The sequence below is a fragment of the Nelumbo nucifera genome, chromosome 1, assembly GCF_055504915.1.
Source record: "Nelumbo nucifera cultivar China Antique chromosome 1, China Antique-T2T, whole genome shotgun sequence".
NCBI classification, from domain to species: domain Eukaryota; kingdom Viridiplantae; phylum Streptophyta; class Magnoliopsida; order Proteales; family Nelumbonaceae; genus Nelumbo; species Nelumbo nucifera.
The window spans coordinates 209,335,042-209,361,701 of NC_142649.1; the positions used below are offsets into that span (position 1 = coordinate 209,335,042).

The 26,660-nt window shown below is 37.9% G+C and overlaps 1 protein-coding gene across 3 annotated transcripts in view; it reads right to left on the minus strand.

The window, feature by feature from the left end:
- Positions 1-14,835: 14,835 nt before the first annotated feature.
- LOC104585626 (transferases, transferring acyl groups) overlaps positions 14,836-26,660 on the minus strand; it is a 61,157-nt gene continuing 49,332 nt past the window's right edge. For all 3 annotated transcript variants that reach the window (XM_010242569.3, XM_010242570.3, XM_088896054.1), the window contains 5 exons: positions 23,742-23,871; positions 23,583-23,634; positions 23,456-23,500; positions 15,426-15,524; positions 14,836-15,283 (listed from right to left, as the gene is read on the minus strand). In XM_010242569.3, coding sequence (XP_010240871.1) covers positions 15,131-15,283; positions 15,426-15,524; positions 23,456-23,500; positions 23,583-23,634; positions 23,742-23,871 — 479 coding nt within the window. In that variant the 3' untranslated portion in view covers positions 14,836-15,130. The remainder of the gene's footprint in view (positions 15,284-15,425; positions 15,525-23,455; positions 23,501-23,582; positions 23,635-23,741; positions 23,872-26,660) is intronic.

Here is a 26,660-nt window from a genome sequence, read left to right on the forward strand (position 1 = left end):
TATAATTATATAACCATAGCAAGTGCACTAGTTATCAAGTAGTATAAAGATATCGTTCCCATGGGGATTTAACAAAATAAGTATTAGAACTATAGCTTCCCTCAATTATTTGAAAAACCAAATTCTAACAATAAGAACTACTGAAAATTAAAGATAGAAAAAAGAAATAAAAACAAGGGCAATCAATGACTAAACTTGCAACGATCTAATTGAAAGCGCTAGGACTATTGGTCCACCTAACCATTCCAATGAACATCAATTTATTAAATTAACCAAGATAATTTGTTATTTTCATAAGCTGAAGTTTTTCCTAATTTATTTAATATTCCCTCCCATGATATATTAAACCTACTTCTATTAAGTAACCCTTCGATTCCTCGACTAGAGTTCTCGAGATAGAAAGTGCATTAAGTTCTATGAAAAACCTGTGTCATCAAATGAATCATGTATATATATTCCTATATACCATTCAATTCACACTATGAATTATTTAGTCTTTTATATGAATCCCCCTTCCGGTTCATTCATATATACCAAATCAACTAGGAGGTGGCCAAGCTCCTAATTGCATTATGCATAACAACTCATAGACAATATGAAAATAAAAACAGCTTGGCTGAATTAAATAAAAATCAATCCATGGTCGTGGTTAGGCTTTCCACAGCCCCAGCTATAAATAAACAAGTTCATGATAAAGGAAATTAAACAAACAAAGTATAAGAAAGAACTCATGATGCCGCCCCTTGAGGTTGAGATCGATAAACTTCTTCTCCTTGCCGTCGCCTTCCTCCTTTTCTCCTCGTGCATTGCCGACTGCCTTCTTGAAGGCTGAAGCTCTCTTGGAGGATTTCTCCTTGATTGCTCCAGAGATTGATTGATTGATTGATGCCCTGGTGCTAGTCTGCCCCCCCCCCCCCCCCCCCCCCTTTATATAGCTTTAGGAGGAGGGGTTGTTTCCAACTCCTTCTTGGAGTTCTTCCTCAAAAATAGAAAGTCCTAATCTAATCCTATCCTTATCTCTTATCTAGTAATCTCAATCTCCTTTATCTTTCTAGAATTACATCAGAAAATTAAATCTGATAGGACTCTTTGCAGTTTCTTATTCTTGCATTCGTATTAGGCTTCCTCAACGAATTGGGCCACTGCAAGGCTTCTCTACGAGTTGGGCTTCTGCTGCGAAATGGGCTTCCCTACGAATTTGCTCAGACTTCGGGCCCGATTTTGACTTTGATGCAGCCCGAATCTATCATTTTTAACAGGAAGCGCTTCACCAAGGAAGGAAGAAGAAACCTAGTTTGAAGTTTTTTTTTCATTCCTTGTCAATCAAATTTTCAAAAAACAAAGAAAAAAAACAATTAATTTTTTTTTCGAACCATAGCCATCTATTTGATGTCGCTGCAACAAGTGTCGCCATTAGTGTGGTCTACAACGGAGAGATTGTCCACCATGTTCATGTGCTCTGCAACATCAAGAGGGAAAGAGAGCAAGAGATAGAGAGGGAGGAAGAGAGAGAGAGAGAGAAAGTGATTAAGAAAAAGAAAGAGTAAGAGTAAGAAATGTTGTAGAGTAAGAACCGTGTTAAGAAAAAGAATAAGGAAAGCTACGAAAAAGAAATGTTGCAGAGTAAGAACTGATGAAGAAGAAAGAAAGAGTAAGAACGAGGAAGAAGAAGGAAGAATAGTAAATTAAAAGTGATTGAAATGAAAAGTACAAAGTAATTAATGAGATACAATCTTTTGATAAAAAAATAATAAAATATTAATTTGTTTATTCCAAAAATCATCATAACATCTGTATTCGTTCAATTGTTTTATTATTAAAATATAATAAGTATTAAAATATTACTTTATTTGACCAAAAAGTCATCATAGCATCTCTTTCTTCATTGAATTCTTTATTATTAAAATAATATTATAAAATAAATTTTCAAAAGTCATCATTCATTGTACTCTAACAAAAAAAATATATTAATATATTTATTTAATATGAATATAATTGCATCACTAATATCGATATGTATGTATAATGTTAATATATATTATCAAATCGAATCAACTCCTATTCGAATTTGATTCGATTAATTAATCGATAAAAATACTTTATTTGAATTCAACCATTAATGACATTCGAATAATCTAAATTCGATTCAATTATGTCGAATCTCTAATTCGAACTTGAATTTTCAAATATCGTTTACACCCCTGCCTAAAACACACAAGAAGAGGGATAAAATGTTATAGAACAATTAAGTGACTTGGTTAATATACTAACAAACATAAGGTTAAACAGGAACTTGGGAATATATAAAACAGATGATAAAGATAAGGAGGTAAGATCAACATCACTAACACCACAAATGGGAGATGTAGAATCATTAGCAAAGGTAACTATTTGGGATGTGGAAGACTGAGAAAGTGAAGAAAATACATTCAGAGTCCCAGACATATGATCTGAGGCTCCAGAGTCAATGATCCAGTGTGAAGGTTTAGAAGCTAAGCAAGCCATACCTGAATGGGCAGAGTAGTTGTGTTCTATTGAGAGGATGTCTGAAGGAACTTCTCATATACCTCACGTGGTACACTCACCATCATCTCCTTCCTAGAAGCACTAATACATGTGGAGGGAGTCTGATTAGTTTGTTGATTTTCACTAACTATACCACTGCCACTAGTCACAGCATGGTTAGCCCAAGTGTCGGGTGGACCATGTAAATCATAGCAGAAATTAACAGTGTGCCCCTCTAATCCATAGTATGTGCATTTCCTAGGTGCATTACTTCTTCCTCTACCACGACCTCCCCCTGACTCTCGACCTCCACTACAGTCACTAGAACGATTAAACATAGGACCACCTCGGTTTCCTAGAAACCCATGGCCACCACCTCCACTACCTCTATTTTCATGACCTCCCCCTCTAGTCACCACAAAATCAAATCTGTCTAAGAGAGAGAAGAAGACTCTGTAGACTTAATATATATCCTCCAAAAACGAGCAAACACTTCTTCAAGCGAGGGAAGAGCAAACCCCCCCAGTATTTGCGATCGGACATGTTCATATTCAGCTTTCAGACCCACTAGGAACCTTATCACATCAAGTTGCTCTCACTATTGTTGCTCAACTTGAACATCCGATGTCAGAGGATGATATACATTAAGCTCATTTCGGATATCTCTCATGCTTGCATAGTATTCCTCCAAGCTTTGGTTACCTTGCTTCATATTAAAATACTCTTGGTACCGCTGATATACCCTAGTAGTATTATCTTGGCCGGGGTAAAGTTTCTTAGCATGGTCCCAGATTTTTTAGCTATATCTAGGAACATAAAATTCACACTGATTTTAGGTTCCATGCGTGCCATTCCACAACCAGGTCATGATTTATGCATCCTCCTATTCCCAATCATTGAACCCTAGAGAATCAGGGGGGGTTTATCCTCTGTCACATGTTTTACCTTTTTCTTGGCCTTTAAAAACACCTCCACAAATTTGGCCCATGACACATAATTCTCACCATTCAACTTAATAGATGTCATTTGAACATTTAGGTAATCTAGAAAAATCATAACACATGTTTTATTGTCACTCTCATCTCCAGTTGATGCCATCTTAACTAATTCACCTCACTTCACAAAGGAATCTTGTTATAAACAAAGTATTCACCTTCGACTATTTAGCACCACGCCACACACTACTCAACAGAATATAATTATGATCACACTATTGCTGTCATGAATTCAACATTCAAAACCCCTACTTTCAACTCACATATCCAGGTATAAATAGAAGTAAAAGAAGCTTATATACATACCTATCGATTCACACCACCACATGAATGAAATCTAGACCAAAAGAAAGTAGCCACAGTCCACTACTGGGTAAATAAATATTTTTGTTCATACCTGTCCACAATCAGCCCTCTTTGTATCACAAAATAGAGGGAATCTAGTACACCACCACAATGATCACCACCACAGCAACTGGAAGCATATTTACCTCCAAGAACAAAAAACAACAACTCTGTTTAGGCCCCTTGCCGAACTTCCAATCTATCTAAAAGATATTTAAAAAAAATAAAAAAACTGATATGGTTGGCGGCAAACTCAAGAAGATGAAGGGCGATGAGAAAAGAAAAAAAAAACTGGTTTCTTATTGCTCTGGTACCATGTAAATAATCCTATTCAGTTCAAGTTTGAAGTGCGAGAAGAAGAAGAAGAAGAAGAAGAAGAAGAGAAAGAGGAGAAGAAGGGTTTGGTAGTAGAGGAAAAGTCACTCCCTCTAGCCGACCCACTTTGTATTTTTAATGAATAAGTTGAGTTACAAAAGGACAATATTGTCCCTTACAAGTGATGGGAACATAACTTAAACATGAATAAAACAAACCTTCCAGTTCTAACTAGATAAACCAAAATACCCATGTACTGTCAACTCTAACATCATGGATTAATAAAGCTTAAGTGACCAATCCAAAAAATATATCCCACTACCTAAAGGATAATACAGGAGAAAGAGACATTTATACACAATGCATTTTCTAAACAGATAAGTAGTAAAAGTTGATTCCTCGTTATGATATTTCTAATTTGTTGATTCCTCATTCATTGTCAAAAGTTGAACTTTTGCAGTGGTAATTCCTCATTCATTTCAGATCTAGCGGTTTCCAAGAAAGTCTGGTTCTGTCACTTCCTCAAGAAGATAAAAGATAGGTAATTAATGTTCATGTAAACTCGACTAGGGTTTTTATTCTGGGTATAGCTTAATTTGTCTTTAAACCATTCATCTCAGATTGTCAAATGTGCTCATCTCCCTGCCTCTAATACTGCTTGCCCCTATACAATGAGGGGAAAATGTTCCCCTTAAACCAATACCAAAAATGGATACTCCTTTTGTGGGTTGTTTTCTAGCCATGGGTGATGATGCATCCAAATCAATTTGGATAACCTCCTTTTTTGCATGACATATGGGGAAAGAAATATTTTTTGAATGTACAATTTATGTATGTAATCAGAAAAGTAATCACTTGGCTCTTGATTTTGAGGTAGGCCATGGCTCTATTTGCATAAATTACTGCAATAGGCATTAATGCAATGCTTCTTGAATAACAATCAATTGCTTCATAGAACTTCTTCTGCTTAAAATATTCATTGCCCTACATATATGATAATAGTCTAGACTTATCATGTATTAGCTGACCTCTGAATGACATTATACATCATCAAAATAATATCAACAAGATACAAATTATACCAATAATCTTATGGTAGTGGAGATCTCTTACAGCTACAGTTGCATGGTAGTGGGAAAAAAGAAATGCCCGAATATTTGATAAATCAGCCATGTTGAGGGCAGCTTTAATTAAGAACATTTCACTAAAAGAAGCAAATTGGTTGCAAACACTAGAGTAATTCTGGATATTCAGGAGTGACAATGATGAAAATATTTGGCACTAGGATGTGACAGCTTCCCCCCAAGCCTTAACAATGATATCTCATCCTTCCCAATCTCCTCAAAATAATCAAATCAAGCCTTTAATGGTTGTAGCCTAGGAAACCGTGGAAAATTGGGATAAGGAGTTGTCTTTAGAAATCAAGAAGGTGAAATATTGTTGACATACTTGGGTCCTAATCATATTGACAATAGGAACTCAATTTCAATAGAGATGCTTTTTGTAATCCAAGAGCAAAGGTTGGCACTCTCTGTAGACCAAGAGAGACTGGAGATTGAAGAAGACTCCTAAGTGATAATTGGATGGTTAAGGGATGAAACTACTAGTTTAGACATATTTTCACCTATTAGATCCAGCATAAATACTTCATTTAGATGGATATAAAAATCTACAAACTCCCTAAACGGTATACTTGCTTTCCAAGGACCATCTAGTTAAGTTTCATGGATGTTACCTTGTAAATCAAGCATGCTAGGTGCAAATGCAGAGGAGGAAGGAAACCATGCAAGAAGATATCAAGTTTCTTGAACATGGCAATTACATAATTTTTAATTAATCATTTGTTGGTTGTAGCCTCAAAAACCTAGGAAGTTCAAGAATATGGGATAGAAAATCTAATGCTATTTCTTTAATTCTAATTGAGGTTTTGGGACATTGGGTCGTTTGGTTGGTATTCTGTTTATTTAATTCTGATAAGTTGAAGATAGAATTGTTCCCAGAGATAACCCCCAAAGTGCCCTTTTTTTAAGTAAGATTCATAGTTTATAAGTTTTGGCTTCAAGTTTTAACTACGAGGAAGGTATGGAAAGTTACTTTGGCATATACTAGGGTATGGATTTAAGGTTTTGATGCAAGACTAGGAATAAACTACCTTCCAAAGGTTGTTTGTGTTATACAGGAGAGAATAAAGGAAGAGAGAAGAGAGAGAAAAGAGATTTGAGAGTTAAAAGATTATGCTGGCGGCACCAACTTTTAGTATTTATACTAGGGCGACAAAACATAAAAAATAAAAGGAGGAAAATACAATAGTACCCCTATAGTACTGTACTTAAAGAATAACCGACTTTTAACATTCCCCCTTAAGTTGGGACGTAGATGTTAATCATTCCCAACTTGTCACATAAATCATGATGTCGTGAGTGATGTAACCCTTTTGTGAAGATGTCTACAAGTTAGTCTTCAGAACTAACATAAGGGGCACACACTTCCCCTGTGACAACCTTTTCTCTAATAAAATGTTTGTCGACTTGGATGTGCTTAGTTCTATTATGTAGCTCTAGATTAGCAGCAATGTTTATGGTTGCTTTGTTATCACAGAATAGAGTCATAGGTCCATCAATTGAAAAACCCAACTCACTCGACAAATTTTTTAGCCACATAATTTCAACCACTCCATGAGACATTACCCTATATTCAGTTTCAGCACTAGACCTAGCTACCACATTTTGCTTTCTACTTCTCCATGTAACTAGGTTCCCTCCCACAAAGGTATAGTAGCCGCTAGTCGACTTCTTGTCATTCAGGGATCCTGCCCAATCTGCATCGGTATACACTTCAACTTTCAAATGCCCGTGCTTTTGAAACAATAAGCCTGCATCTGGGAACTTCTTAAGATATCTGAGAACTCTTCTAACTACTTCAAGGTAGGTAGTCTTAGGGGCATGCATGAACTGGCTAAGAACACCCACTTCATAAGCAATGTCTGGTCGAGTCATAGAAATATATAACAATCTTCCTACAAGTCTCTGAAATTGTTTCACATCCTCGATGGGTTCACCTCGACAGTCACCTAATTTGTGATTAGGATCAATACAACAATCAACCGATTTCACTCCCAATTTTCTTGTATCCTGGAGTAGATCTAGGGCATACTTTTTTGGGGAAATGAAGATACCCTTTTGTGAACGGGCAACTTTAATCCCAAGGAAGTACCTTAGAGGACCTAGATCTTTCACTTCAAACTAGGTAGAAATAAATCTCTTCAACTTTTGAATTTCAACCTTCCAATCACAGTGATAACTATATCATCAACATATACTATCAGTGCTGCAATTTTTCATTCCCCTCTTTTCACAAACAATGTGTGATTAGATTGACACTGCTTGTAGGCTCTCGGTGATTGTTTTAGGCCATATAATAGTTTTTTTAACCTGCACACTTTCTGTTCATTACCTTGGGCCAAGAAACCAGGGAGTTGTACTATGTATACTTCGTCTTCAAGGTTATCATTTAGAAAGGCATTCTTGATGTCTAGTTGATGAAGGTCCCAATCAAGATTAGCAACTGAGGAGAAAAGAAATTTAATGGAGTTCATCTTAGCACCAGGTGCAAAAGTTTCTACATAATCCACTCCATACACTTATGTAAACCCCTTTGCCACTAAACAAGTTTTATACCGCTCCATCATGCCATCAGCCCTATGTTTTACTATGAAAACCCATTTACATCCAACTGGTTCCTTCCCCTTAGGAAGAGGATCAGGAAGAGGAGAGAGTTGAACCAGTTTCTCCTCATTCCTCAATTCCCCTTGAGGAGAAATAGGGAAGAAATGCTCACTCTCAAAGAAAGAGACATCCATAGAAATATAATACCTCCGAGAGACAAGATCAAAGCACCGGTATCCCTTATGAGTAAGAGAGTACCCCAAGAAGATGCAAGGAATAGCACAAGGATCCAATTTTCCATAGGTGGGTGATAGATTTTAAACAAAATAACAACCAAACACACGGAGAGAAATAGAAAGAAGATGAGCCTTAGGAAAAAGAAGCTGATGTGGGGCTTTGCACTCTAACCAGTGAGAGGGCATACGATTAATGAGATAGGTAGCATAAAGGACAACCTCAAGCCAAAAATGTTTTGGGACATTCATATGAATTAGTAACCCCCGGGCCACTTCAAGAAGGTGTTAGTTCTTTCTTTCAACAACATCATTTTGTTGTGGTGTTCGAGCACATGAGCTACGGTGAAGTGATCCACGCGAAGCAAAGAACTCTGTGAAATCATTATGAAAATATTCTTTGGCATTATCGGATTGAAAATTTTGGATTTCAGTTTGAAATTGGGTGAAGATCATTCGCTGAAAATCTTAGATAATTTTTGGTATTTCATCCCTGATTCGCATGGGATACACCCATGTATATCTGGAGTAATCATCAATAAAGGTAATAAAATCCTTGTAGCCACTCTCAAATGGTAAAGTAACAGGGCCCCAAAAATTAGAATGAACAATACGAAAAGAAAATTCAGATTTATTATTATTTAAAGAAAAATGAGTTCTACAATGCTTACTCAATTAACAAGTTTGACACATATAAATTCTGACACTGACATAGAATTAAACAACTGTGGAAACACCATTTTTAATGACTCAAAAGATAAATGACCAAGACGACTATGCCATAAATAGACTTGACTCTTACTAGACTGACTCTGTGACTCTGTGACTGTAAGACCAGCCTTATTCTCCAACATGTAGAGCCCATCCACCATACGTCCACTACCAATCGTCTTTCCCAAGGACAGATCCTATATCACATAGTAAGAAGGGAAAAAGGCTGCTAAGAAGTTTAAAGAATTAGTAATACTACTAACAAAGAACAAATTAATAGGAAATTTCAGAACATGTAAAACATTAGACAAGGTGAGGCCAAAGGGAAGAGAAATGGTTCCTTGACCAGCTATGGTAGAGCATGATCCATCAGCTAGTCTCACCTTGTCTCTTCTAGAGAAGAGGTGATATGTCTGAAAATACGAGGACTTACCAGTCATCTGACGAAATGCCCTACAATAGAGTTCTAAATGGTCACAGAAGGAAATAAAAATATCCTCCCTTAGGTCAGAACTAGAGGTGTGTGTCTGAACCACGGTAGTAATAGGGGGTTGATTCTCCTGAGTAGCCATGTTTTCCATAGTGAGCATTCAGATCTGAACCTTGCTTCTTACTCAAATCCTGAGCCCATTTTGGCTTTCCATGAAGATTCCAAGATGTATCATGAGTGTATTGGGGTTTCTGGCAATGGGTGCACCATAGTTTGTCTCTGTCATCCACCCTTTTATGAAAGTCCCCCTTCGTAAAAATATTTCCCCCACTTGTAGTAGCATTCCCTTTCGCTACCAACACAACTATATCCCCTCTAGAATTATTCATCAAATTCCTTCTACTTTCCTCTGACTGTACTAATGCATAAACCTCTTGGACAAATGGAAGATCCTTGATACTTAGGATTTGGACTCTAATAGATTCATATATAGGATTCAAGCCATGGAGAAAAACAAACACTCTTTGCTAGGAAACAAGTTCCTTGTGTGCTTTTGCATCTTCATCACACTTCCAGTCCATACTCTGATAATGATTTAACTCCTTCCAGACAGAGATCAAGTCTGAATAGTACATAGAAAGACTCCTCTTCCCCTGTTTACAAGTGGATGGTTCTGCTTGTAACTGATAGATTTTTGCATAGTGACCCAACTCAAAATAAGTTGATTTTGCCTATTCCCAAATTTCATAAGCCGTTTTCAACCCAAATAAAGTTCCTTCTCGCTTGAGGTTGCATAAACACTAAAAACCAAGACATGACCATGATGTTTTCTTGGTTCCATCTATCATACTTAGCACTCCCAAAATTAGGTTCTTTAATTTTCCCATTTATATATCCTATCTTTCCCCTTGCAGTAATGTATAACTTGATCCCTCTCGACCATTCTAAATAATTTAAGCCATCCAGGGGGATAACAGCCATGGGAAAGGATAGATCCACACCACCAATCATTCCATTCTGCATTGAGGAAACACTAGATGTGGCAGAACCTTCACCACTCATGATCACAGTTTTAGGTCACTCTTAAAGTGGGCACAAAACCTTAAAAAGAGCAGTCTAACACCAAGAAAGAAAAAACACCTCCTTTTCCCTTCTGAAACTCAACTCTTTAATAAAAATAAAAAGTTGTTGTTATAGCACTAATAGGTAATCTCTTAACTTACAAAATCAAATATAGTTGTTGTACAGCACTAATAGGTCATCTCTTGACCTACAGAATCAAATATGACTACTATCGCAGCACATACAGGTCATCTCTTGACCTACGCATCAAATAAAGTTGTTGTCGTAACATGTACAGGTCATCCCTTGACCTACAAGTTCATCATAAAGGCTGTTGTTGCAGCATACAAAGGTCACCACCAACCTACAGCCTACACAAGGATCAACTGATCCCACAAAAAAGGAAAGAAAGAGGTGCTGATCACCTCACACCCAACAAGTAGACCTAGTACAAGTTTTGTCTTGGCACACAACCAAAAAAAAGGAAAAAAGGAGGAAGGGAGAGAAGTTACTTCAATTTGTTGTAAAAATAAAAATAAAAAAAAAACTAGATCTCCAGTAACCTAAACAATAGCTGGCGAAAAATTTGATAGTCTAACGCAAAAGAGGTCACTCGATCTTTCCTTTTAGATCTGATAGTCCTGTTCTGATACCATGTTATACAGGAGAGAAGAAGAGAGAGGAAAGAAGAGAGAAGAGAGATTTGAGAGTCAAAAGATCATGCTGGCAACGCCAGCTTTTAGTATTTATACTAGGGCGACAAAACATAAAAAAAAATAAAAGGAGGAAAATACAATAGTACCCTTGCAGTACTGTACTTAAAGAATAAGCGACTTTTAACAGTTTTTAAGGTAAGAATCATGCAATATATATGTAATTAGATGGTTAAAGATCTTTTGCTTTTGAAAAATTATAATTACTAATTTGACTGATTTTTTTTTTTGCTTTTGTTGTATTATTTTTTTCTTGTAGATTGTAGAAGAAAGAGAATGTAGATGGTGTCGAAATGAAATACATTTTCTCTTTTCTTAGAGTAGGAAGTGAATTGTTTTTTGTATTTTTTATTCCATATGTTTTTGCAGATGGAATTTTCTTTTCTCTTTGAATTTGTATCAATTAATATGAAACCATATTCAGAAACAATGGTTATCTTTTAATAGATATGTGAATGAATTGTTTTAGATAGCAAATTAAATGTTTGTATATAGGTTTACATAAGCTTTGCATATGATAAAACAGCTTTTCAAAACACAAATAAATGATCTTTAAAGACAGTTACAAGTGCCTCTAAATAAGACCAAATAATACTTTAGTGGCAGTTTTAAGTATTGCTATAAAGGTTAAATAGGATTCTTAAAATTACTTTTAGAGGCAAATAAATTTTTCTCAAATTTAATTAAAATGCCCCTAAAAATGTATATTTGGTGGCATTCATACATGCCTCTGTAAAATGCTTTTAGCGTCAGTGTTTCGGAGGCAAGATTATGTGCCTCAATATCTTATTTTTGGAGGCACTTATCAGATGTGCCTCTAATTATAAGTCAAGTGCCTATATAACATTTAGAGGCTAGACATTTAGAGGCAATCACCTGAGTGTCTCTAATTCTTTTTAGAGGCATTTTGTTGTCTTTAGAGGCATTTTTTGTTGCCTATGTAGGTGATTTTTCTAGTAGTGATAGCAAAAAGGAAGTTGAATTTAGAAGGCCATGCACCACTACCAAATTAATTTCTACCTTTAAAACTCCAAAATCCTAGAGTTTTAGTAGGATCAATGTATGAGACTGGTAAAGAAGCAAGTATCAAATCAATATGTCCTTTTTCTAGTCATAAATCCCAATTTAGCTATAGGAAGCAGTAACCAGCCTTGGAGAAGATTCATCCAAGTGACATAGAAACCAGTCATGTAAAGAGAAGCTACATTCTAATGATTATGCTAATCTTTCCTAGTTAAAGTGAAAATCCAGGGCATCATATAGAGACATAAGGAATATCCTCCTCATACACCATGTGAAGCAGAATAATTTCATTTTAGTTTCATGTAGCATTTTAACCAACATTTCTCTTGTATGAAATAGGTTCACTAGATAAATAAAATGATTCACTTCTGATTGTTAAAAATGTAAATGAGTTCATTTATTGAAATCCAGAAATGACTGAATTACAATATTTTATCAGCAATGAATGGATTCACCTTACATGTCATACTTGAATACTATCATTTTATTTCAAATGCTTCCTAACAAGCTATTAATAATTGGACAATTATAATGTAGAAACAGTCAAAGAAAAGTTGAAACTATGAAAGGTCACAAGGTAATTATTCTTATAGAGCATGAGAAACATGATTTGTAGGCTAATTAAGGGTCATTGCTTGGTATAGTGGTTAAATCTCCAGTCTTAATAACGGATATGGCATTAACAGAACAGAATGAAGAAATAGGATTCATGTAGCACCCCATATACTTGGGTTAAGGCTTGGATGATGATGATTGTATCCAGTCTATCCCTCCCAAGAACCCATAAATGAAGAAATAGGATTCCATTTTTTTAATTTAGCATATGATACTTTTTAGTTACATTCTCAAAGCAAATAAATAAGTAAACTAATAAAGGCACAAATATGTAATACCCAAAGGCACAGAAATGAAGTTTACCTGAAGGATGTATTCCATGAATAGTTGTGGATTCTGCTACCTGAAAATCCTCCACATCCTCTGCAATCTCTGGTGTCAAAGATTGCAAATCCCTTTGAACAGATTGTTTGTTTTGTTAACCTGAACTAGGAACTTATAACTTTAGAAAACACACAAAAAATTTACTTTTTGCTGCCAAATGAAATTTGTATTTCATAACAAATTTATATTTTAATAGTTCTGTAGTGCTTGTTTTTTGCAGAATGGATGTGAATGAGGAAGAAACACCTTTCTTCCTGTGATGTTCCAGTCTTCCAGAATGGATGCAGATTGATTGATGTTTGGATAGAATACAACATTGATTGATGTTTAGATGGCTAAAGCACATAAGGAAGAAACCACAAATGTTGAGCATGCCATAAACAATGTCTTGAAAATCGTAATCATATCATAAATGGTAAGATTATTTCTATTATTTATAAATGTCAAAAAATTAAATATAGATATATTTAAAACTATATATATATGAAAGTGACTTTATCCTACTTCTAATCTATGTATAATATATATGTAGGTATGTACCTAAAATAATAGAATTATCACTTATACAATAGAAGCCCGAGATGATATAATCAAGTTTGACTTAAAAGCCAAACAAATCCACATATAATGGCTTTTTAACCTACATATGATGGAAAATAAACTCAATTTCTAGTCTTAAATAATGTAAATAAATCATTTTCTAGTAACAGCTTAAAAAAACCTCTCTTGACAAAACTAAATATAAATAAAACATAACAAAATAGAGATCTAATTCTTAATTGAATTTATTTGAATCATATAAATTGTAAGATTTATGAATTAAATCTTAGGATTCAAACAAAAAACATATGATTTTTGTAAAATATGATTTGGACATAAGATTCGAATCAAAACCCTTGGCAGTCAAGATTCAAATCGTGAACCGTATCGTAAATCGTATGATTTTGACAACATTGGGCATAAATATAAAGTTCAAAAAAAATACATTCCTAACTTTTCTTCCTGTGACGTTCCAGAATGGATGCAGATGGATGGATGGGAAATAAGATTCAACTTTGACAACTAGAAGAGGAAGAAACACCGGAGATGTTGAAGAAACCACAAACCTTGAAGCTTGTTTTGGCGATTTGAAGTTTTGAACAAACCCTAAATAGAGAGAAGAGAACACCGGTGATGTTGAAGCCGGTTGGCAGTGAGAAGCTTGTTTTGGCAATGTTGAAGCTCAGTGATGTTGCAGCAAATGAATCTTTGGAGAGTGTGAGAATGAACCTTCAAACATCTAACCTCACTGTCACGGAGTCTGAGGAGAAACCTTTGAAGTTACTTTGATACTTTCAAACCCTGAAACAGACCCCCATTGATGAACCCCTCGACCCAACCAACCCTGACCCTAATGGGTACCCTCAACCCAAGCCCATCCTGAACCTTTTTCCCCTGACCCTGGTGAGCCATTCGACCCATATTGACCCACCACTAGCATGGGTGGGTATGGAGGGGGTTTCAAGGTGGGAGGGTCAAATGGGTTGGGTCAAAATTGCCAGCCCTGTAACCCAAATAGGGGGACTGCTGCAACTCTCACCAATATGGTTAACCCATCGGATCTGGCTTGCATCAAAACGGGATAAAGGAAAATATATCCACACAACCTCATAGATGTTACATCCATAAGAAGTTGCTTCAATTGTGCAAAGCTGCATGGTCCACCTTTACATGTTCTGTTGCAAGTGATTGGGGGCACTTTCACCAGCCAGCTTTAACAAGGATTATTACAGGACAAGCAAATGACAGTTCAGTTGGAATACTTGAAACACATTTTCCGTGCTGAAATCCATTCCAAACGTAAACAATGGACTCAGTTGGGCCAACTTGGATTACTTTGTGAAATAATAATAAAGCATATTAGAAAAGGGAACTTGACTAGAATATTTGGTCGTAGTACACCTTGTGAAATATCATATAATGTACCAAAATTCAGGTTGGCCTAAGTTCTATTGATGCCAATCCATGTTAAGCATTCGCTCTCTAATTTGCAATGAGTAGATTCATGAAGTTAGATTATTATACACATGTAACACAACAATCAATCTAATTGGCTGGCAATCGTTAACTTTCTTTCTTGGTACTAAATTGTGAACTTTCTTTCTTGGTACTAAATCGTGAACTTGACTATAGAAACGAACTCTACCAATTGAATTCACCAAAACTTTAACTTGATTCCAGAGAAATCTGCAATCCCAATGAGAGCAGATAAAACAATGGAATAGCCAACTAAGATAGAAAAGGCTGCAAATGTTGATTCTGAGATGGTATCCACATATAAATTTATCAACCCAGTGAGCACATTCGCCTGCAGGGAAAATGAGATAAACTTCAACCTGATGCAGGTATAGATAGATAGATAGAAAGATCTACATATAGATACATAGATAAAGAGAAAGGGATACAGAGGAAAAAGAAAAGCTTTTTCATAAGAAAGTAAAAGGAGATACCAAAAGAAATGTTCCCAGTAAATTCCGGTTGTATGCTTCTTCCAGTATTGAAGTGTGTTCACCAGGGATAAAATCTGAAAGCATTAGGATTGCTAGTACCTGGACGATTATGAAATTTTATGAGTACCAAAAATCCGGTTTGATCCAAAGCATTATACCTTATACTACTAGTACTGTACATTTCTATATCTGAACTCTAAGATCTATTTTTGGTTAAAAGAGAAAAGAAGAAAAATAGAAAGAAAACCAATTAATGATCATCAAGAACTACAACTAAACATTATAACAGGAAAACAATAAAAACGGGTGAGAGCATAAACTCTAAAAGAGGTGGTGAATCCCTGTCAAGCCGCAAACATCTTGGAGGGCATTAATGAAAAAATAACCAATTAGACAATACATATAATGATGTTTTATTATTTTTAACATTTTATGGTTCATATAATGTTGTTTTATTAGTCTCCTCACATGTTGACTTCCAATACCCAGATACCTGTACATACTTAGAGTATAGAAAACAGTAGAAATAAAAATAGTAGAGAAAGAAAAGATAGAAGAGAGATTTGTAAGAGAGGAAGAAGAGAAAGATGAGAGAAACCAATAATGTATGGAAGCAGTTTAGCTTTTATACTTAAGAAATAAAGATATATACAATGTCCAATATACCCTTAATAAGTCAAATACTGTCAACAACTTAAAAATCAGCAAATTAAAGAATTCCTAAACTAATGGGCCTTCGGCCCAACAATGCCAAATAAATAAAATAAACAAATAATTGTAATTCCTCAACACTCCCCCTCAATTTGAGAGTAAATATTACACATTCCCAACTTGCATAGTTCATGTTCAAGCTTACTCTTTGTAACTCCCCTGGTAAAGACAACCAACTATAATAAGTCAAAAAAACATATTGTAAGCAAACTTTTCCTAATGTAACCATCTCCCTTATGAAGTCTCTATCAACCACGATATGCTTCATCCTAACATGCTAAACTGGATTATAGGTAATGTTGATTGCAGCTTGATTATCACAATACAACATCATAGGTTCCTCAACAACAATTCCAAGCTCACTTAACAAAAACCTGATCCAAAGAAGTTTTGAGACACCATGAGCCATAAATCTACACTTGACCTAGCCACAACTAATTGTTTTTAACTCTTCCATGAGACCATGTTGCCTCTTACAAAGTGTAGAGAGACTGGGCCGAATGGGCCCTAGTATCTTTTCTTGTAATGTGTTATTTATTTATTTGTTAGCTAATGGGCTTATCTTTATGGGCCTGTTATTTCTTTTTGTTGTTCTCTTTATGTTACTGCCTAGCTGGCCGCCCACTTAAGGGCATACTTGTAATTAACCTAAGATTGAAGTTTAACAAAAGGATTAGAGAAGGGAGGGAAGAGATATTTGAGCTCTTCTTCTTCCTCCTCTTCTTTTCTCCATCTTCCTTTGTGCTGTTGTTCTCTATTTTTCTTTCTTCTTTCTCTCTAAATTTTACCAAGTTTATATCAGTTTTACGAGACTTTACATCTTGGTACATCTTGGTATCAGAGCAGGTTTCTTTTTTCTTCTTTTTCTTTTTCTCTTTTTTCCATACACCCTTCGATTAAGAGAGTGTATGGAGAGATAGGTTCTCTATAGTTCAGATGACCTTTTTGCCTAGTTGGTAGAGGGTTTGGAGAGTTGTATTCCGGCCGGAAACTGCCACGAAGTGATGTTGTACTGTTTCTGCCCAAAACCCTAGCCGATTTTGGTGTAAAACAGGACTCTCCCCCTTTCTCCAGTTCTTCTTGATTTTGGTGTAAAACCCTAAACCAGCTACAAGGGATTGCAATTCCACCAAAAAATCCAAAAAACTGGACTTACCTGAAGTCTTTGACCAACCCTTTACATTATCATGCAGTCGGCCAATCTAGGGCTGCACGACGGAGCAGCTCAAGAAATCTTTAAACTTGCTCTGATACCAAGTAGAAAAGTTTGGACAACCCGTTTTGATATAAAAACTGTAAATGAAAGAAGAAAAAGAAAGAGAAGAAAAGGTTTGCTGAGAAAGAGAGAGAAGAGAGATAGAAGAGAATGGGAGAAGCTCAAAATTAGGTTTGGCCGCCCCTTTCATTAGATTATATATACTCATAAATAAAAGAGAGTACAAAGACAAGTATGCCCTTAGTAAGTCGGCTACTTGTGAGAACTTAAAAAACACTCTTAACTTAAAACATAAACTAATGGGCCTAAGGCCCACTAACTCCTTAGCTATGCTATGTGTTGAGCAGGAGAAGAAGAAGAAGAAGAAGAAGAAGAAGAGGCTACTGAGTTAAGGCCTCAAAAGAACAGCTTCAGTCGAGTGAAGCATTTGTATTTATACTATACTGGCCGTACAACACAAGAGGTCTACAAAATTACAAAAATACCCCTGTAGGCACTAAACCTACGTACAGTACATATAATACACCTGTCAACACTCCCCCTCAAGTTGGGGCATAGATATCAATCATGCCCAACTTGTCACAGAGACCTTGGTGTCTGGAATGGTTTAGCCCTTTTGTAAAGATGTCTGCTAGTTGGTCTTCAGAGTTGATGTATGGAGTGCATACTTCGCCTGTGATGATTTTCTCTCTGATAAAGTACTTGTCAACTTCAATGTGCTTTGTTCTATCATGTAGTATCGGGTTGGTAGTGATACTTATAGCTGCCTTGTTGTCACAGAGTAGAGTCATGGGTTTATCAACTGGAAAACCCAACTCTCCCAATAGATTCTTTATCCACATACCTTCGGCTACTCCGTGTGCCATTGCACAGTACTCAGCTTCAGCACTGGATCTAGCTACCACGGTTTGCTTCTTACTCCTCCAAGTAACAAGGTTCCCTCCTACAAAGGTGCAGTAGCCACTAGTAGACCTTCTGTCACTTTGAGATCCAGCCCAATCCGCATCTGTGTAAATTTCAACTCTTAAATGTCCAAGTTTCTGGAATAATAAGCCAGCACCCGGGAACTTCTTAAGATACCACAGTATTCTCTCCGCTGCTTCAAGATGAGTGGACCTAGGTGCATGCATGAACTGGCTGAGGACACCAACAGCATATGCTATGTCTGGACGAGTCATAGAGAGGTACAACAATCTCCCTACAAGCCTCTGAAATTGCTTCACATCCTTAAGAAGTTCACCTTGGCTGCCACTTAACTTATGGTTGGGGTCAATGGGAGAGTCAGCTAGTTTAACCCCAATCTTTCCAGTGTCCTTAAGCAAATCTAGGACATATTTCCTTTGAGAGATGAAGATACCCTTTTTTGATCGAGCAACCTCAATTCCAAGGAAGTATTTGGCGGGTCCTAAATCTTTCACTTCAAACTGAGTGGCAAGGAAGCCCTTCAAACTTTGAATTTCATCCTTCCAGTCACCAGTAACAAATATGTCATCCACATATACTATTAGGGCAGCCATTTTACCTTCTACTCTTTTTACAAACAGTGTGTGATCTGACTGGCATTGCTTGTATCCCCTCTGCTGAACTGCAGTATGAAATCTGTTGAACCAAGCTCTTGGTGATTGATTCAGCCCATATAAAGACTTCTTTAATTTGCACACTTTTTGTTCACTTCCTTGAGCCAAAAAACCGAGGGGTTGAACCATATAAACTTCCTCTTCAAGGTCACCATTCAAGAAGGCATTCTTGATGTCGAGCTGATGTAGATCCCAATTCAGATTGGCAGCAAGAGAGAAAAGGACTCTAATAGAGTTCATTTTGGCAACAGGGGCAAAGGTTTCTGCATAATCAACTCCATATACTTGAGTAAAACCCTTTGCCACTAAACGAGCTTTATACCTCTCCACGGTTCCATCAGCCCCATGCTTAACAGTGAACACCCATTTACATCCAACTGGATCCTTTCCCTTAGGGAGATCAACAAGTTCCCACGTGCCATTCTTATGAAGGGCATCGATTTCTTCCTTCATGGCCTTTGTCTATTCTGGTACTAAGAGATCTTCTGCCACATTCTTGGGAATAGGGATACTGTCAATGGAGGTAAGAAAAGCACGAAATGAAGGTGAGATGTTCTCATAGGAAACAAAGTTGGAAATGGGGTGTTTAGTGGTGCACGACCTAACACCTTTCCTGTGGGCAATGGGAAGGTCAAGATCATTAGCAACAGGGAGGTTGGGAGTCAAGTTACCTGAGTGAGTATGATCTTCCCCCAAGGAATTTGATCGCACTTGAGGTACGGCTTCTGAATTCTCCACAGCTCTTGAACCTGGTTAGCCTTTACGACGACGAGAAAAAACACGGAAAGGTGGAGGATCAGAATGAGAAGGGGGAGAAGGAGAAGTAGTAGGAAGAGGAGGAAGTTGAACCAGTTTCTCCTCATGCCTACATTCCCCCTGAGGAGAAATAGGAAAGAAGGGCTCATCTTCAAAGAAGGTAACATCCATGGAGACATAGAATTTCCGAGAAACAGGATCAAAGCAACGATACCCTTTCTGAGAGAATGAGTAGCCAAGAAATATGCACGGGATAGCACGAGAGTCCAATTTCCCCCGGGTGGGAGATAGGTTTTGGACAAAGCACCGACAACCAAAACCACGAGGAATTGAAAGAAGAGGGGCCTTAGGAAAGAGAAGCTGATGTGGAGCTTTGTACTCTAACCAACGAGAGGGCATTCGGTTAATGAGGTATGTAGAACAAATGACGGCCTCAAGCCAAAATCGTTTGGGAACATTCATGTGGAGTAGTAAACCCCGTGCCACTTCAAGAAGGTGTCGGTTCTTCCGTTCAGCCACACCATTTTGTTGTGGCGTGCGGGCACAAGAGCTCCGATGAAGTGAGCCATGTGAAGCAAAGAACTCCGTGAGGTCACTATGAAAAAACTCTTTTGCATTGTCTGATTGAAATATTTGAATTTCGGTCTAAAATTGGGTGAAGACCATCCGCTGAAAATCTTGGACAATTTTTGGTACTTCCTCACGGGTTCGCATTGGATATACCCAAGTGTATCTGGAATAATCGTCAATGAAGGTAATGAAGTACTTGTAGCCACTCTCAGAAGGTAAATTAACAGTGCCCCACACATCAGAATGCACAATGTGAAAAGGAAACTCAGATTTACTATTTCTTTGAGGAAATTGAGTTCTACGATGCTTGCTTAACTGACACATTTGACAAGAAAAATTAGAAACAGACACTGACTTACACAGTTCTAGGAAAACAACTTTCAAGGACTCAAAAGAAAAATGACCCAGACGACAATGCCACAAATACATTTTACTCTTTCTGAACTGACTCATAGACTCTGTAACATGAAGGCCAGTCGTATTCTCCAGCATATAGAATCCATCAACCATACGTCCCCTACCAATCGTCCTTCCCGAGGCCAGATCCTAAATCACACAATAGGAAGGGAAAAAAGTCACAGAACAGTTTAAGGAATTTGTAACACTACTGACTGAAAACAAATTCATAGGGAATTTTGGAACATGAAGAACATTAGAAAGAGTAAGGCCGAGGGGAAGAGAGAGTTCCTTGACCAGCTATGGAAGTGTATGATCCATCAGCTAGTCTCACTTTATCTCTTCCGGAAAGAGGGTGATAAGTTTGAAAGTAAGAGGACATACCAGTCATGTGTTTTGACACTCCAGAATCAATGATCCATGGAGAGTCAAGGTCGTGAGAAGCAACATGGAAAGCTGTGGCAGGATTACCTGATGTGGATGCAAAAGAGGTGGTGGGAGGAGCATCCATCTGGCGAATTGCTCTACCATAAAACTCTAAATGGTCACGGAAAGAGTTTACAATATCCTCCTTTGGGTTAGATCCAGAGTACCTATGTTGGCCATGTGGTGTTTGAGTCACAGTAGAAGTGGAGGGCTGATTCTCCCGAGTAACCATGTTGGCCATGTGGTGTTTCTTGGTACCTTGTTGCCCGGCTCTTCTAATTACATCTGAGCCTTGCTTCTTAGGTAAATCCTGAGCCCACTTTGGTTTCCCATGGAGATCCCAACAAGTATCTTTGGTGTGTCGGGGCTTCTGACAATTAGTGCACCACAATTTTTCCTTATCTTCTGCTTTCTTCTGGAGATCCCCTCTCTTGGAAGAAGGTCCACCACTAGTAGAGGTACCCCCCTTTGCCGCCAACACAATTGCATCCCCTCCGGTGCTGTTCATCAAGTTTCTCCTGCTCTCTTCAGACTGGACAAGAGCATAGACCTCCTGAATTGAAGGAAGATCCTTAGAACTTAGAATTTGTACTCTGATGGATTCATAGATAGGATTGAGACCATGTAAAAAAGCAAACACTCTTTGCTGTGAGACAAGTTTCTTATACAATTTTGCATCTTCATCACACTTCCAATCAATATTCTGGTAATGGTCCAACTCCTTACAAACAGTGGACAAATCAGAGTAATAAACTGATAAACTCCTCTCCCCCTGTTTACAAGTAGATGAAGCTACTTGCAGTTGATAAATCTTGGCATAGTGTCAAAGTTCAGAATATGTGGATTTTGCCTGTTCCCAGATCTCATTTGCAGTTTCAGCCCACATGAAGTTCTTCCTTATTTGCGGTTGCATGGAGATCAAAAGCCATGACATAACCATACTGTTCTCCTGATCCCATCTATCATGTTCTGCATTTCCATAAGGTGGTTCTTTGATTCTTCCATTTATGTAGCCTATTTTTCCCCTTGCAGTTATGTATAGCTTGATCCCCCTTGACCACTCTAGGTAGTTTAACCCATCAAGAGGAACAACAGCCATAGGAAAGGATAGGTCACTGCTCCCACTCATTCCATTCAGCATTGTAGAGATTCCGGATGTAGCTGAATCTTCACTATTCATACTTCTAGGTTCAGAACACTGCCTTACAGAGCTGCTACAGTCCACAACTAGGCACTTGCTGATTTTCAGTTTCACAGAGAACCAAGCACAAACACTGCAGCTGCAGTACTAGGTTGTATGGCCTACACTGTGTAGGAGTCCACAGAACAATATACGAACTGCACTTGCAGTGTAACCAGGTCTGAATGACCTACAGTTTTACAACTTTAATGCAGCTTCTCAGCTGAAAAAAAAACTCAGTAGGAACAGCAATACGAGTGGTGGTTCACCACACCTAATCGGCTGATATCCACTTTCCAGGGCAGCCGAACAGTCACTTAGGGTTTAGGGTTCATCAACAGTCCCTTAGGGAGCTGAATAGAGCAACACACAATCGGAGGAAGAGGGACAGACCCTACTCAGATTTTGGGACATTAACAGTCCATCGAAGGAGGCAAGAAGAGAACCACAAACAGGAAAAAATTCAGTTCAGTACCTAGGTCACCCGAACTGTGAATAGGCAGTACAGTCATGGACTCAAACTTCTCTTCAGGTCAGAACCCTCCTTCATACATCTAGGATGGTTTTCTATAGGCTTCTTAGCCGAGCAACTCCAATTACCAGCACCTTGGCTGAAGGATGAAGGATGAAGAAGAAAAAACTTGAAGCAGAACCTTTTTCTGCGCTAGGAAGTTGAACAGTCAGCTTTCTTGTAGCAGAACCCTACTCAGCAGGACTATAGCTTCCTCTTCCTTGTCTTCGAGCATCAGAACTATAGCTTCTACGCAACAATGGAGAGAGACCTCAGCTGGTTGTTTTCCAGGCTTGGACGGTCCTGCTCTGATACCATGTTGAGCAGGAGAAGAAGAAAGGAAAGGAAGAAGAAGAAGAAGAAGAAGAAGAAGAAGAAGAGGCTACTGAGTTAAGGCCTCAAAAGAACAGCTTCAGTCGAGTGAAGCATTTGTATTTATACTATACTGGCCGTACAACACAAGAGGTCTACAAAATTACAAAAGTACCCCTGCGGGCACTAAACCTGCGTACAGTACATATAATACACCTGTCAACACTATGTAAATAAAAAACATGTTATATCAGCCCAAAACTCAGCAGTTTTGATTTACAATAAATATGTAGTGACTTTCTATTAATAATAAGAAAGCTACTTTAGTGAATTTCCATTACTATTTACTTTAGTGGAAGAAAAAATGAGAATTACCTGAAAGTTTTGTGCCAATACAAACGTAACATATGCCAGGTTGCACTGCACCAAAGTTCCAAAGAGTTGCAATTATTTGATGGTAACAGCTATGGTTACAATTTTAATAAGAGTGTTTATCAATTACCATTCTACGAGAAACTCTTTCAATGTGCTTGTCTAGGATGATAGTTGATAGCCTACAACAGAATTGCAAATAAACAGGATATAAACAGTCATTCTCAGTTCCAAAGCACATAATGTTGAATTGAATCACTTATGTTTAAAGTTCCACCAGAAGGGATACCAAAAGATAACAGATAGAATCCAGATTCTTGTCCGTGTCCACTGACTGTTTCTCATCTTCCCAGTGAAATCGTTGCCAAAGAAAAGATAGTTTCCCAATTGGACACCAAGAAGATACAAACCCCAATATCCTACCAAAGAGCATTGATGAATTCTTAGAAAACAATCACCTAGCACTAGAGTAGAAACTTCAACATAGTTTTATGAAATGAATTACAAATTCATTATCTCAAACGCATCTAATTTAAAGAAAAAAAATGTATACCATCCCCTTATTGACAGGTCTTCTCAAAGCATAGTGAGCCAACCTTTTTTATTATTGAATGAAAGCCTTGTCTATTGGCTTTTACTTTCAAAACGAATGGATTGCTCGTGCTAGCACCTTATAGGAAGTTTTCTGCTGATTTCCCTAAAAGAACCTAGCCTTTGACATAAATACAATCATCTTCCAGATTCATCAACAAAGGGAAGATTTTCCAACTTCATTATAACCAAACTGAACACAGTGATGTTTTCTTCCTTTTTTTTTTTGAAATGTAATGCACCATTGTACTGATATAGATGAAAGCACATCAGCACCCATGTATGCCAGGGAACTGTACAATGATAATATACAAAAAGCAAGGTTCTAAATATCGAAACGTATTGAGGCATATCAGCCAATACGTATCGTATCGGTGACCCCCTGATACGCCCCTACAGTGGGTGTTTCAGGGTCTGACCTGGTTCAGGGGGTAGGTGGGCCTTAAACCGACCCCCCTGAACCAGTTTGAAAAAAAAAACTAAAAAAAAAAATAGTAAAGGTGCAGCTCGATACAGGCCAATAGGCCGGTTTGGGTGTATCAGCCTGTATCGATATTTAGAACCTTGACAAAAAGTGTAGTTCAGTATGTTAGTGTGACATTGACAATGCATTCTGTTCAAAAAACAAAATACAATGCTCAGTTGGGAAGAGTGCAAATACAAATATGTTCAGTGCAAAACCTTGTATACAGTATTTGTAAACCTTGTATTTGCACTCTTCCCAAATGAAGCCTAAGGAACTCCCCTGAAAGTCTTGCCTATCGCTAGCCACAAATACACTGTTCCTTTGACTCTATTGCAAAGAATTTGATCCAAGCATGATCTGTTGTCACAAATAAAGGTATTTCTCTCAGACTAAATGCACCAAAAAATTGCAAAGGGTTTCAACCAATTAATTTTTTTTTGACAAGTAATTTCAACCAATTGCTTTTCCTTTCTAACTTATGCCTTGTAGGTACCAGTGTTGGACAGTTTTGTATGCCCTTAGCTTCAATCAGAATGATGTACTTTATGAGTTTATTGTAAATGAATAAAAGTGCATATTTGATTCATGTTCCCTTGGTATGTTTCTGTGTAATACCCTTAAACTGGACACTTAATGAGACTCGTGTTAGTTTAGAATGTTCACAGCCAGTGGGTCGGTCTGGGGAGACCTATCCTGATAAGGCTGACACTGTTGTGCCACCAAGTTGGTTGGGGTGGCCTGTCTCAGCTGCCAGGGTGAGACCCTAGGCACATACAGTGTAGGATTAATTGAATCTATGAACTGGACCAGATTTCCAGTATTGCCCTGGACCTTGGAGATTGATGGGCAAAACTGGAAAGTTACACCCGACCCCTAGACTTGATTATGATACTGCACTAGGTGTTGGATTGGGCTGTCTTTGATGTACCAATCAGTGAGATTCTTAGCAGGGGTCAAAACCTGGGTATGTTGGGACAGTCTGAGAATTCATCCGAGTGGGTGATCATAGTGACAGGATCAGCCCCTTTGTCGGACAAAGGTAATGATCGGGGATGCACTCTCACTGATGGAAACCAAGACTGCCGGCAGCCAATTTCAATTGTTGAGATTTGTTTTGCAAAGTATATTTTATATGAGATATAAAAGTATATATATTATGGTTTCTAAAATGTTTGCAAGAAGGTTTTAATTCCCGGGATCCATATAAGTGGAGAGTGCAACACTGTTCCTTGCAGCCGAGGGAGAGGTCCTCTCTTGTCGGGCAGTGTATGATCATTATGGGCTGAGAGGTTAAGTGTAAGACCATTGAGGATAATACCTGATGAGCTAATCTTGCATCCGCCCACAGTCCCTGGGTGTTACAAGGTGGCTTGGCCCAGGGACCACTTAGGGTAAGTGTTGGGCCCATAGAGCCCATTTGATGGGTTTCAGGGGGTGCACTGTTCATAGCAGTGTATTTGGCCAGGCCTTGTAACAAAGGCTGGGCCGAACCCATGTGGATGATGTGTAGATCAATGCTTGGGTCCCACGCCATACAAGGAAGCCCAACTGGGCAGCAGTTAGGAAGGTTAAGTGAGCACATAAGCTTAATGGGCCTAAAGCCGATTTCGAACTTGGCTATTTAATTAGTTAAATATGGGGCGAATTCTGAGATGGATTAGCAGATAGGATAGGGTCTTAACCCTATCCACTCAAAGAGTCCAGATCTGAATGTGATTCAGATCTAAAAACCTCCTAATGAGATTAGGAGAAAGCTAATCTAATCTGCAGATAAGATAAGGGTTTATCCTTATCACCTAAAGGGATGTCTGATCCAAATCAGATTTGGATCAGCAAGTCCTAATTGGATTAGGAGCTGATCCTTTAGGGTTACAAGAGAAAAAAAGGGGCGGCAGCCTTTGAGAGAGATAATTCACATCCTCCTTGAGAGCTGAAAACACAGAAGAAAGAATTAAGCAACCCTGCAGAATTCTTTCTTGCCGCCTCCTTGTTCTTGCCGCCCTGTTTGCCAGTTCGATCTCCAGTTGTGGGAGAAGTCAAGATTCGATCTTGACATCAGTTCTTCGAGAAAGAATTGATAGGAAGCTGTGCTCACGTGCCATCCTGGTGTTTCTTGCGAATGACAGAATTCTTGGAGAATAATACTACTGA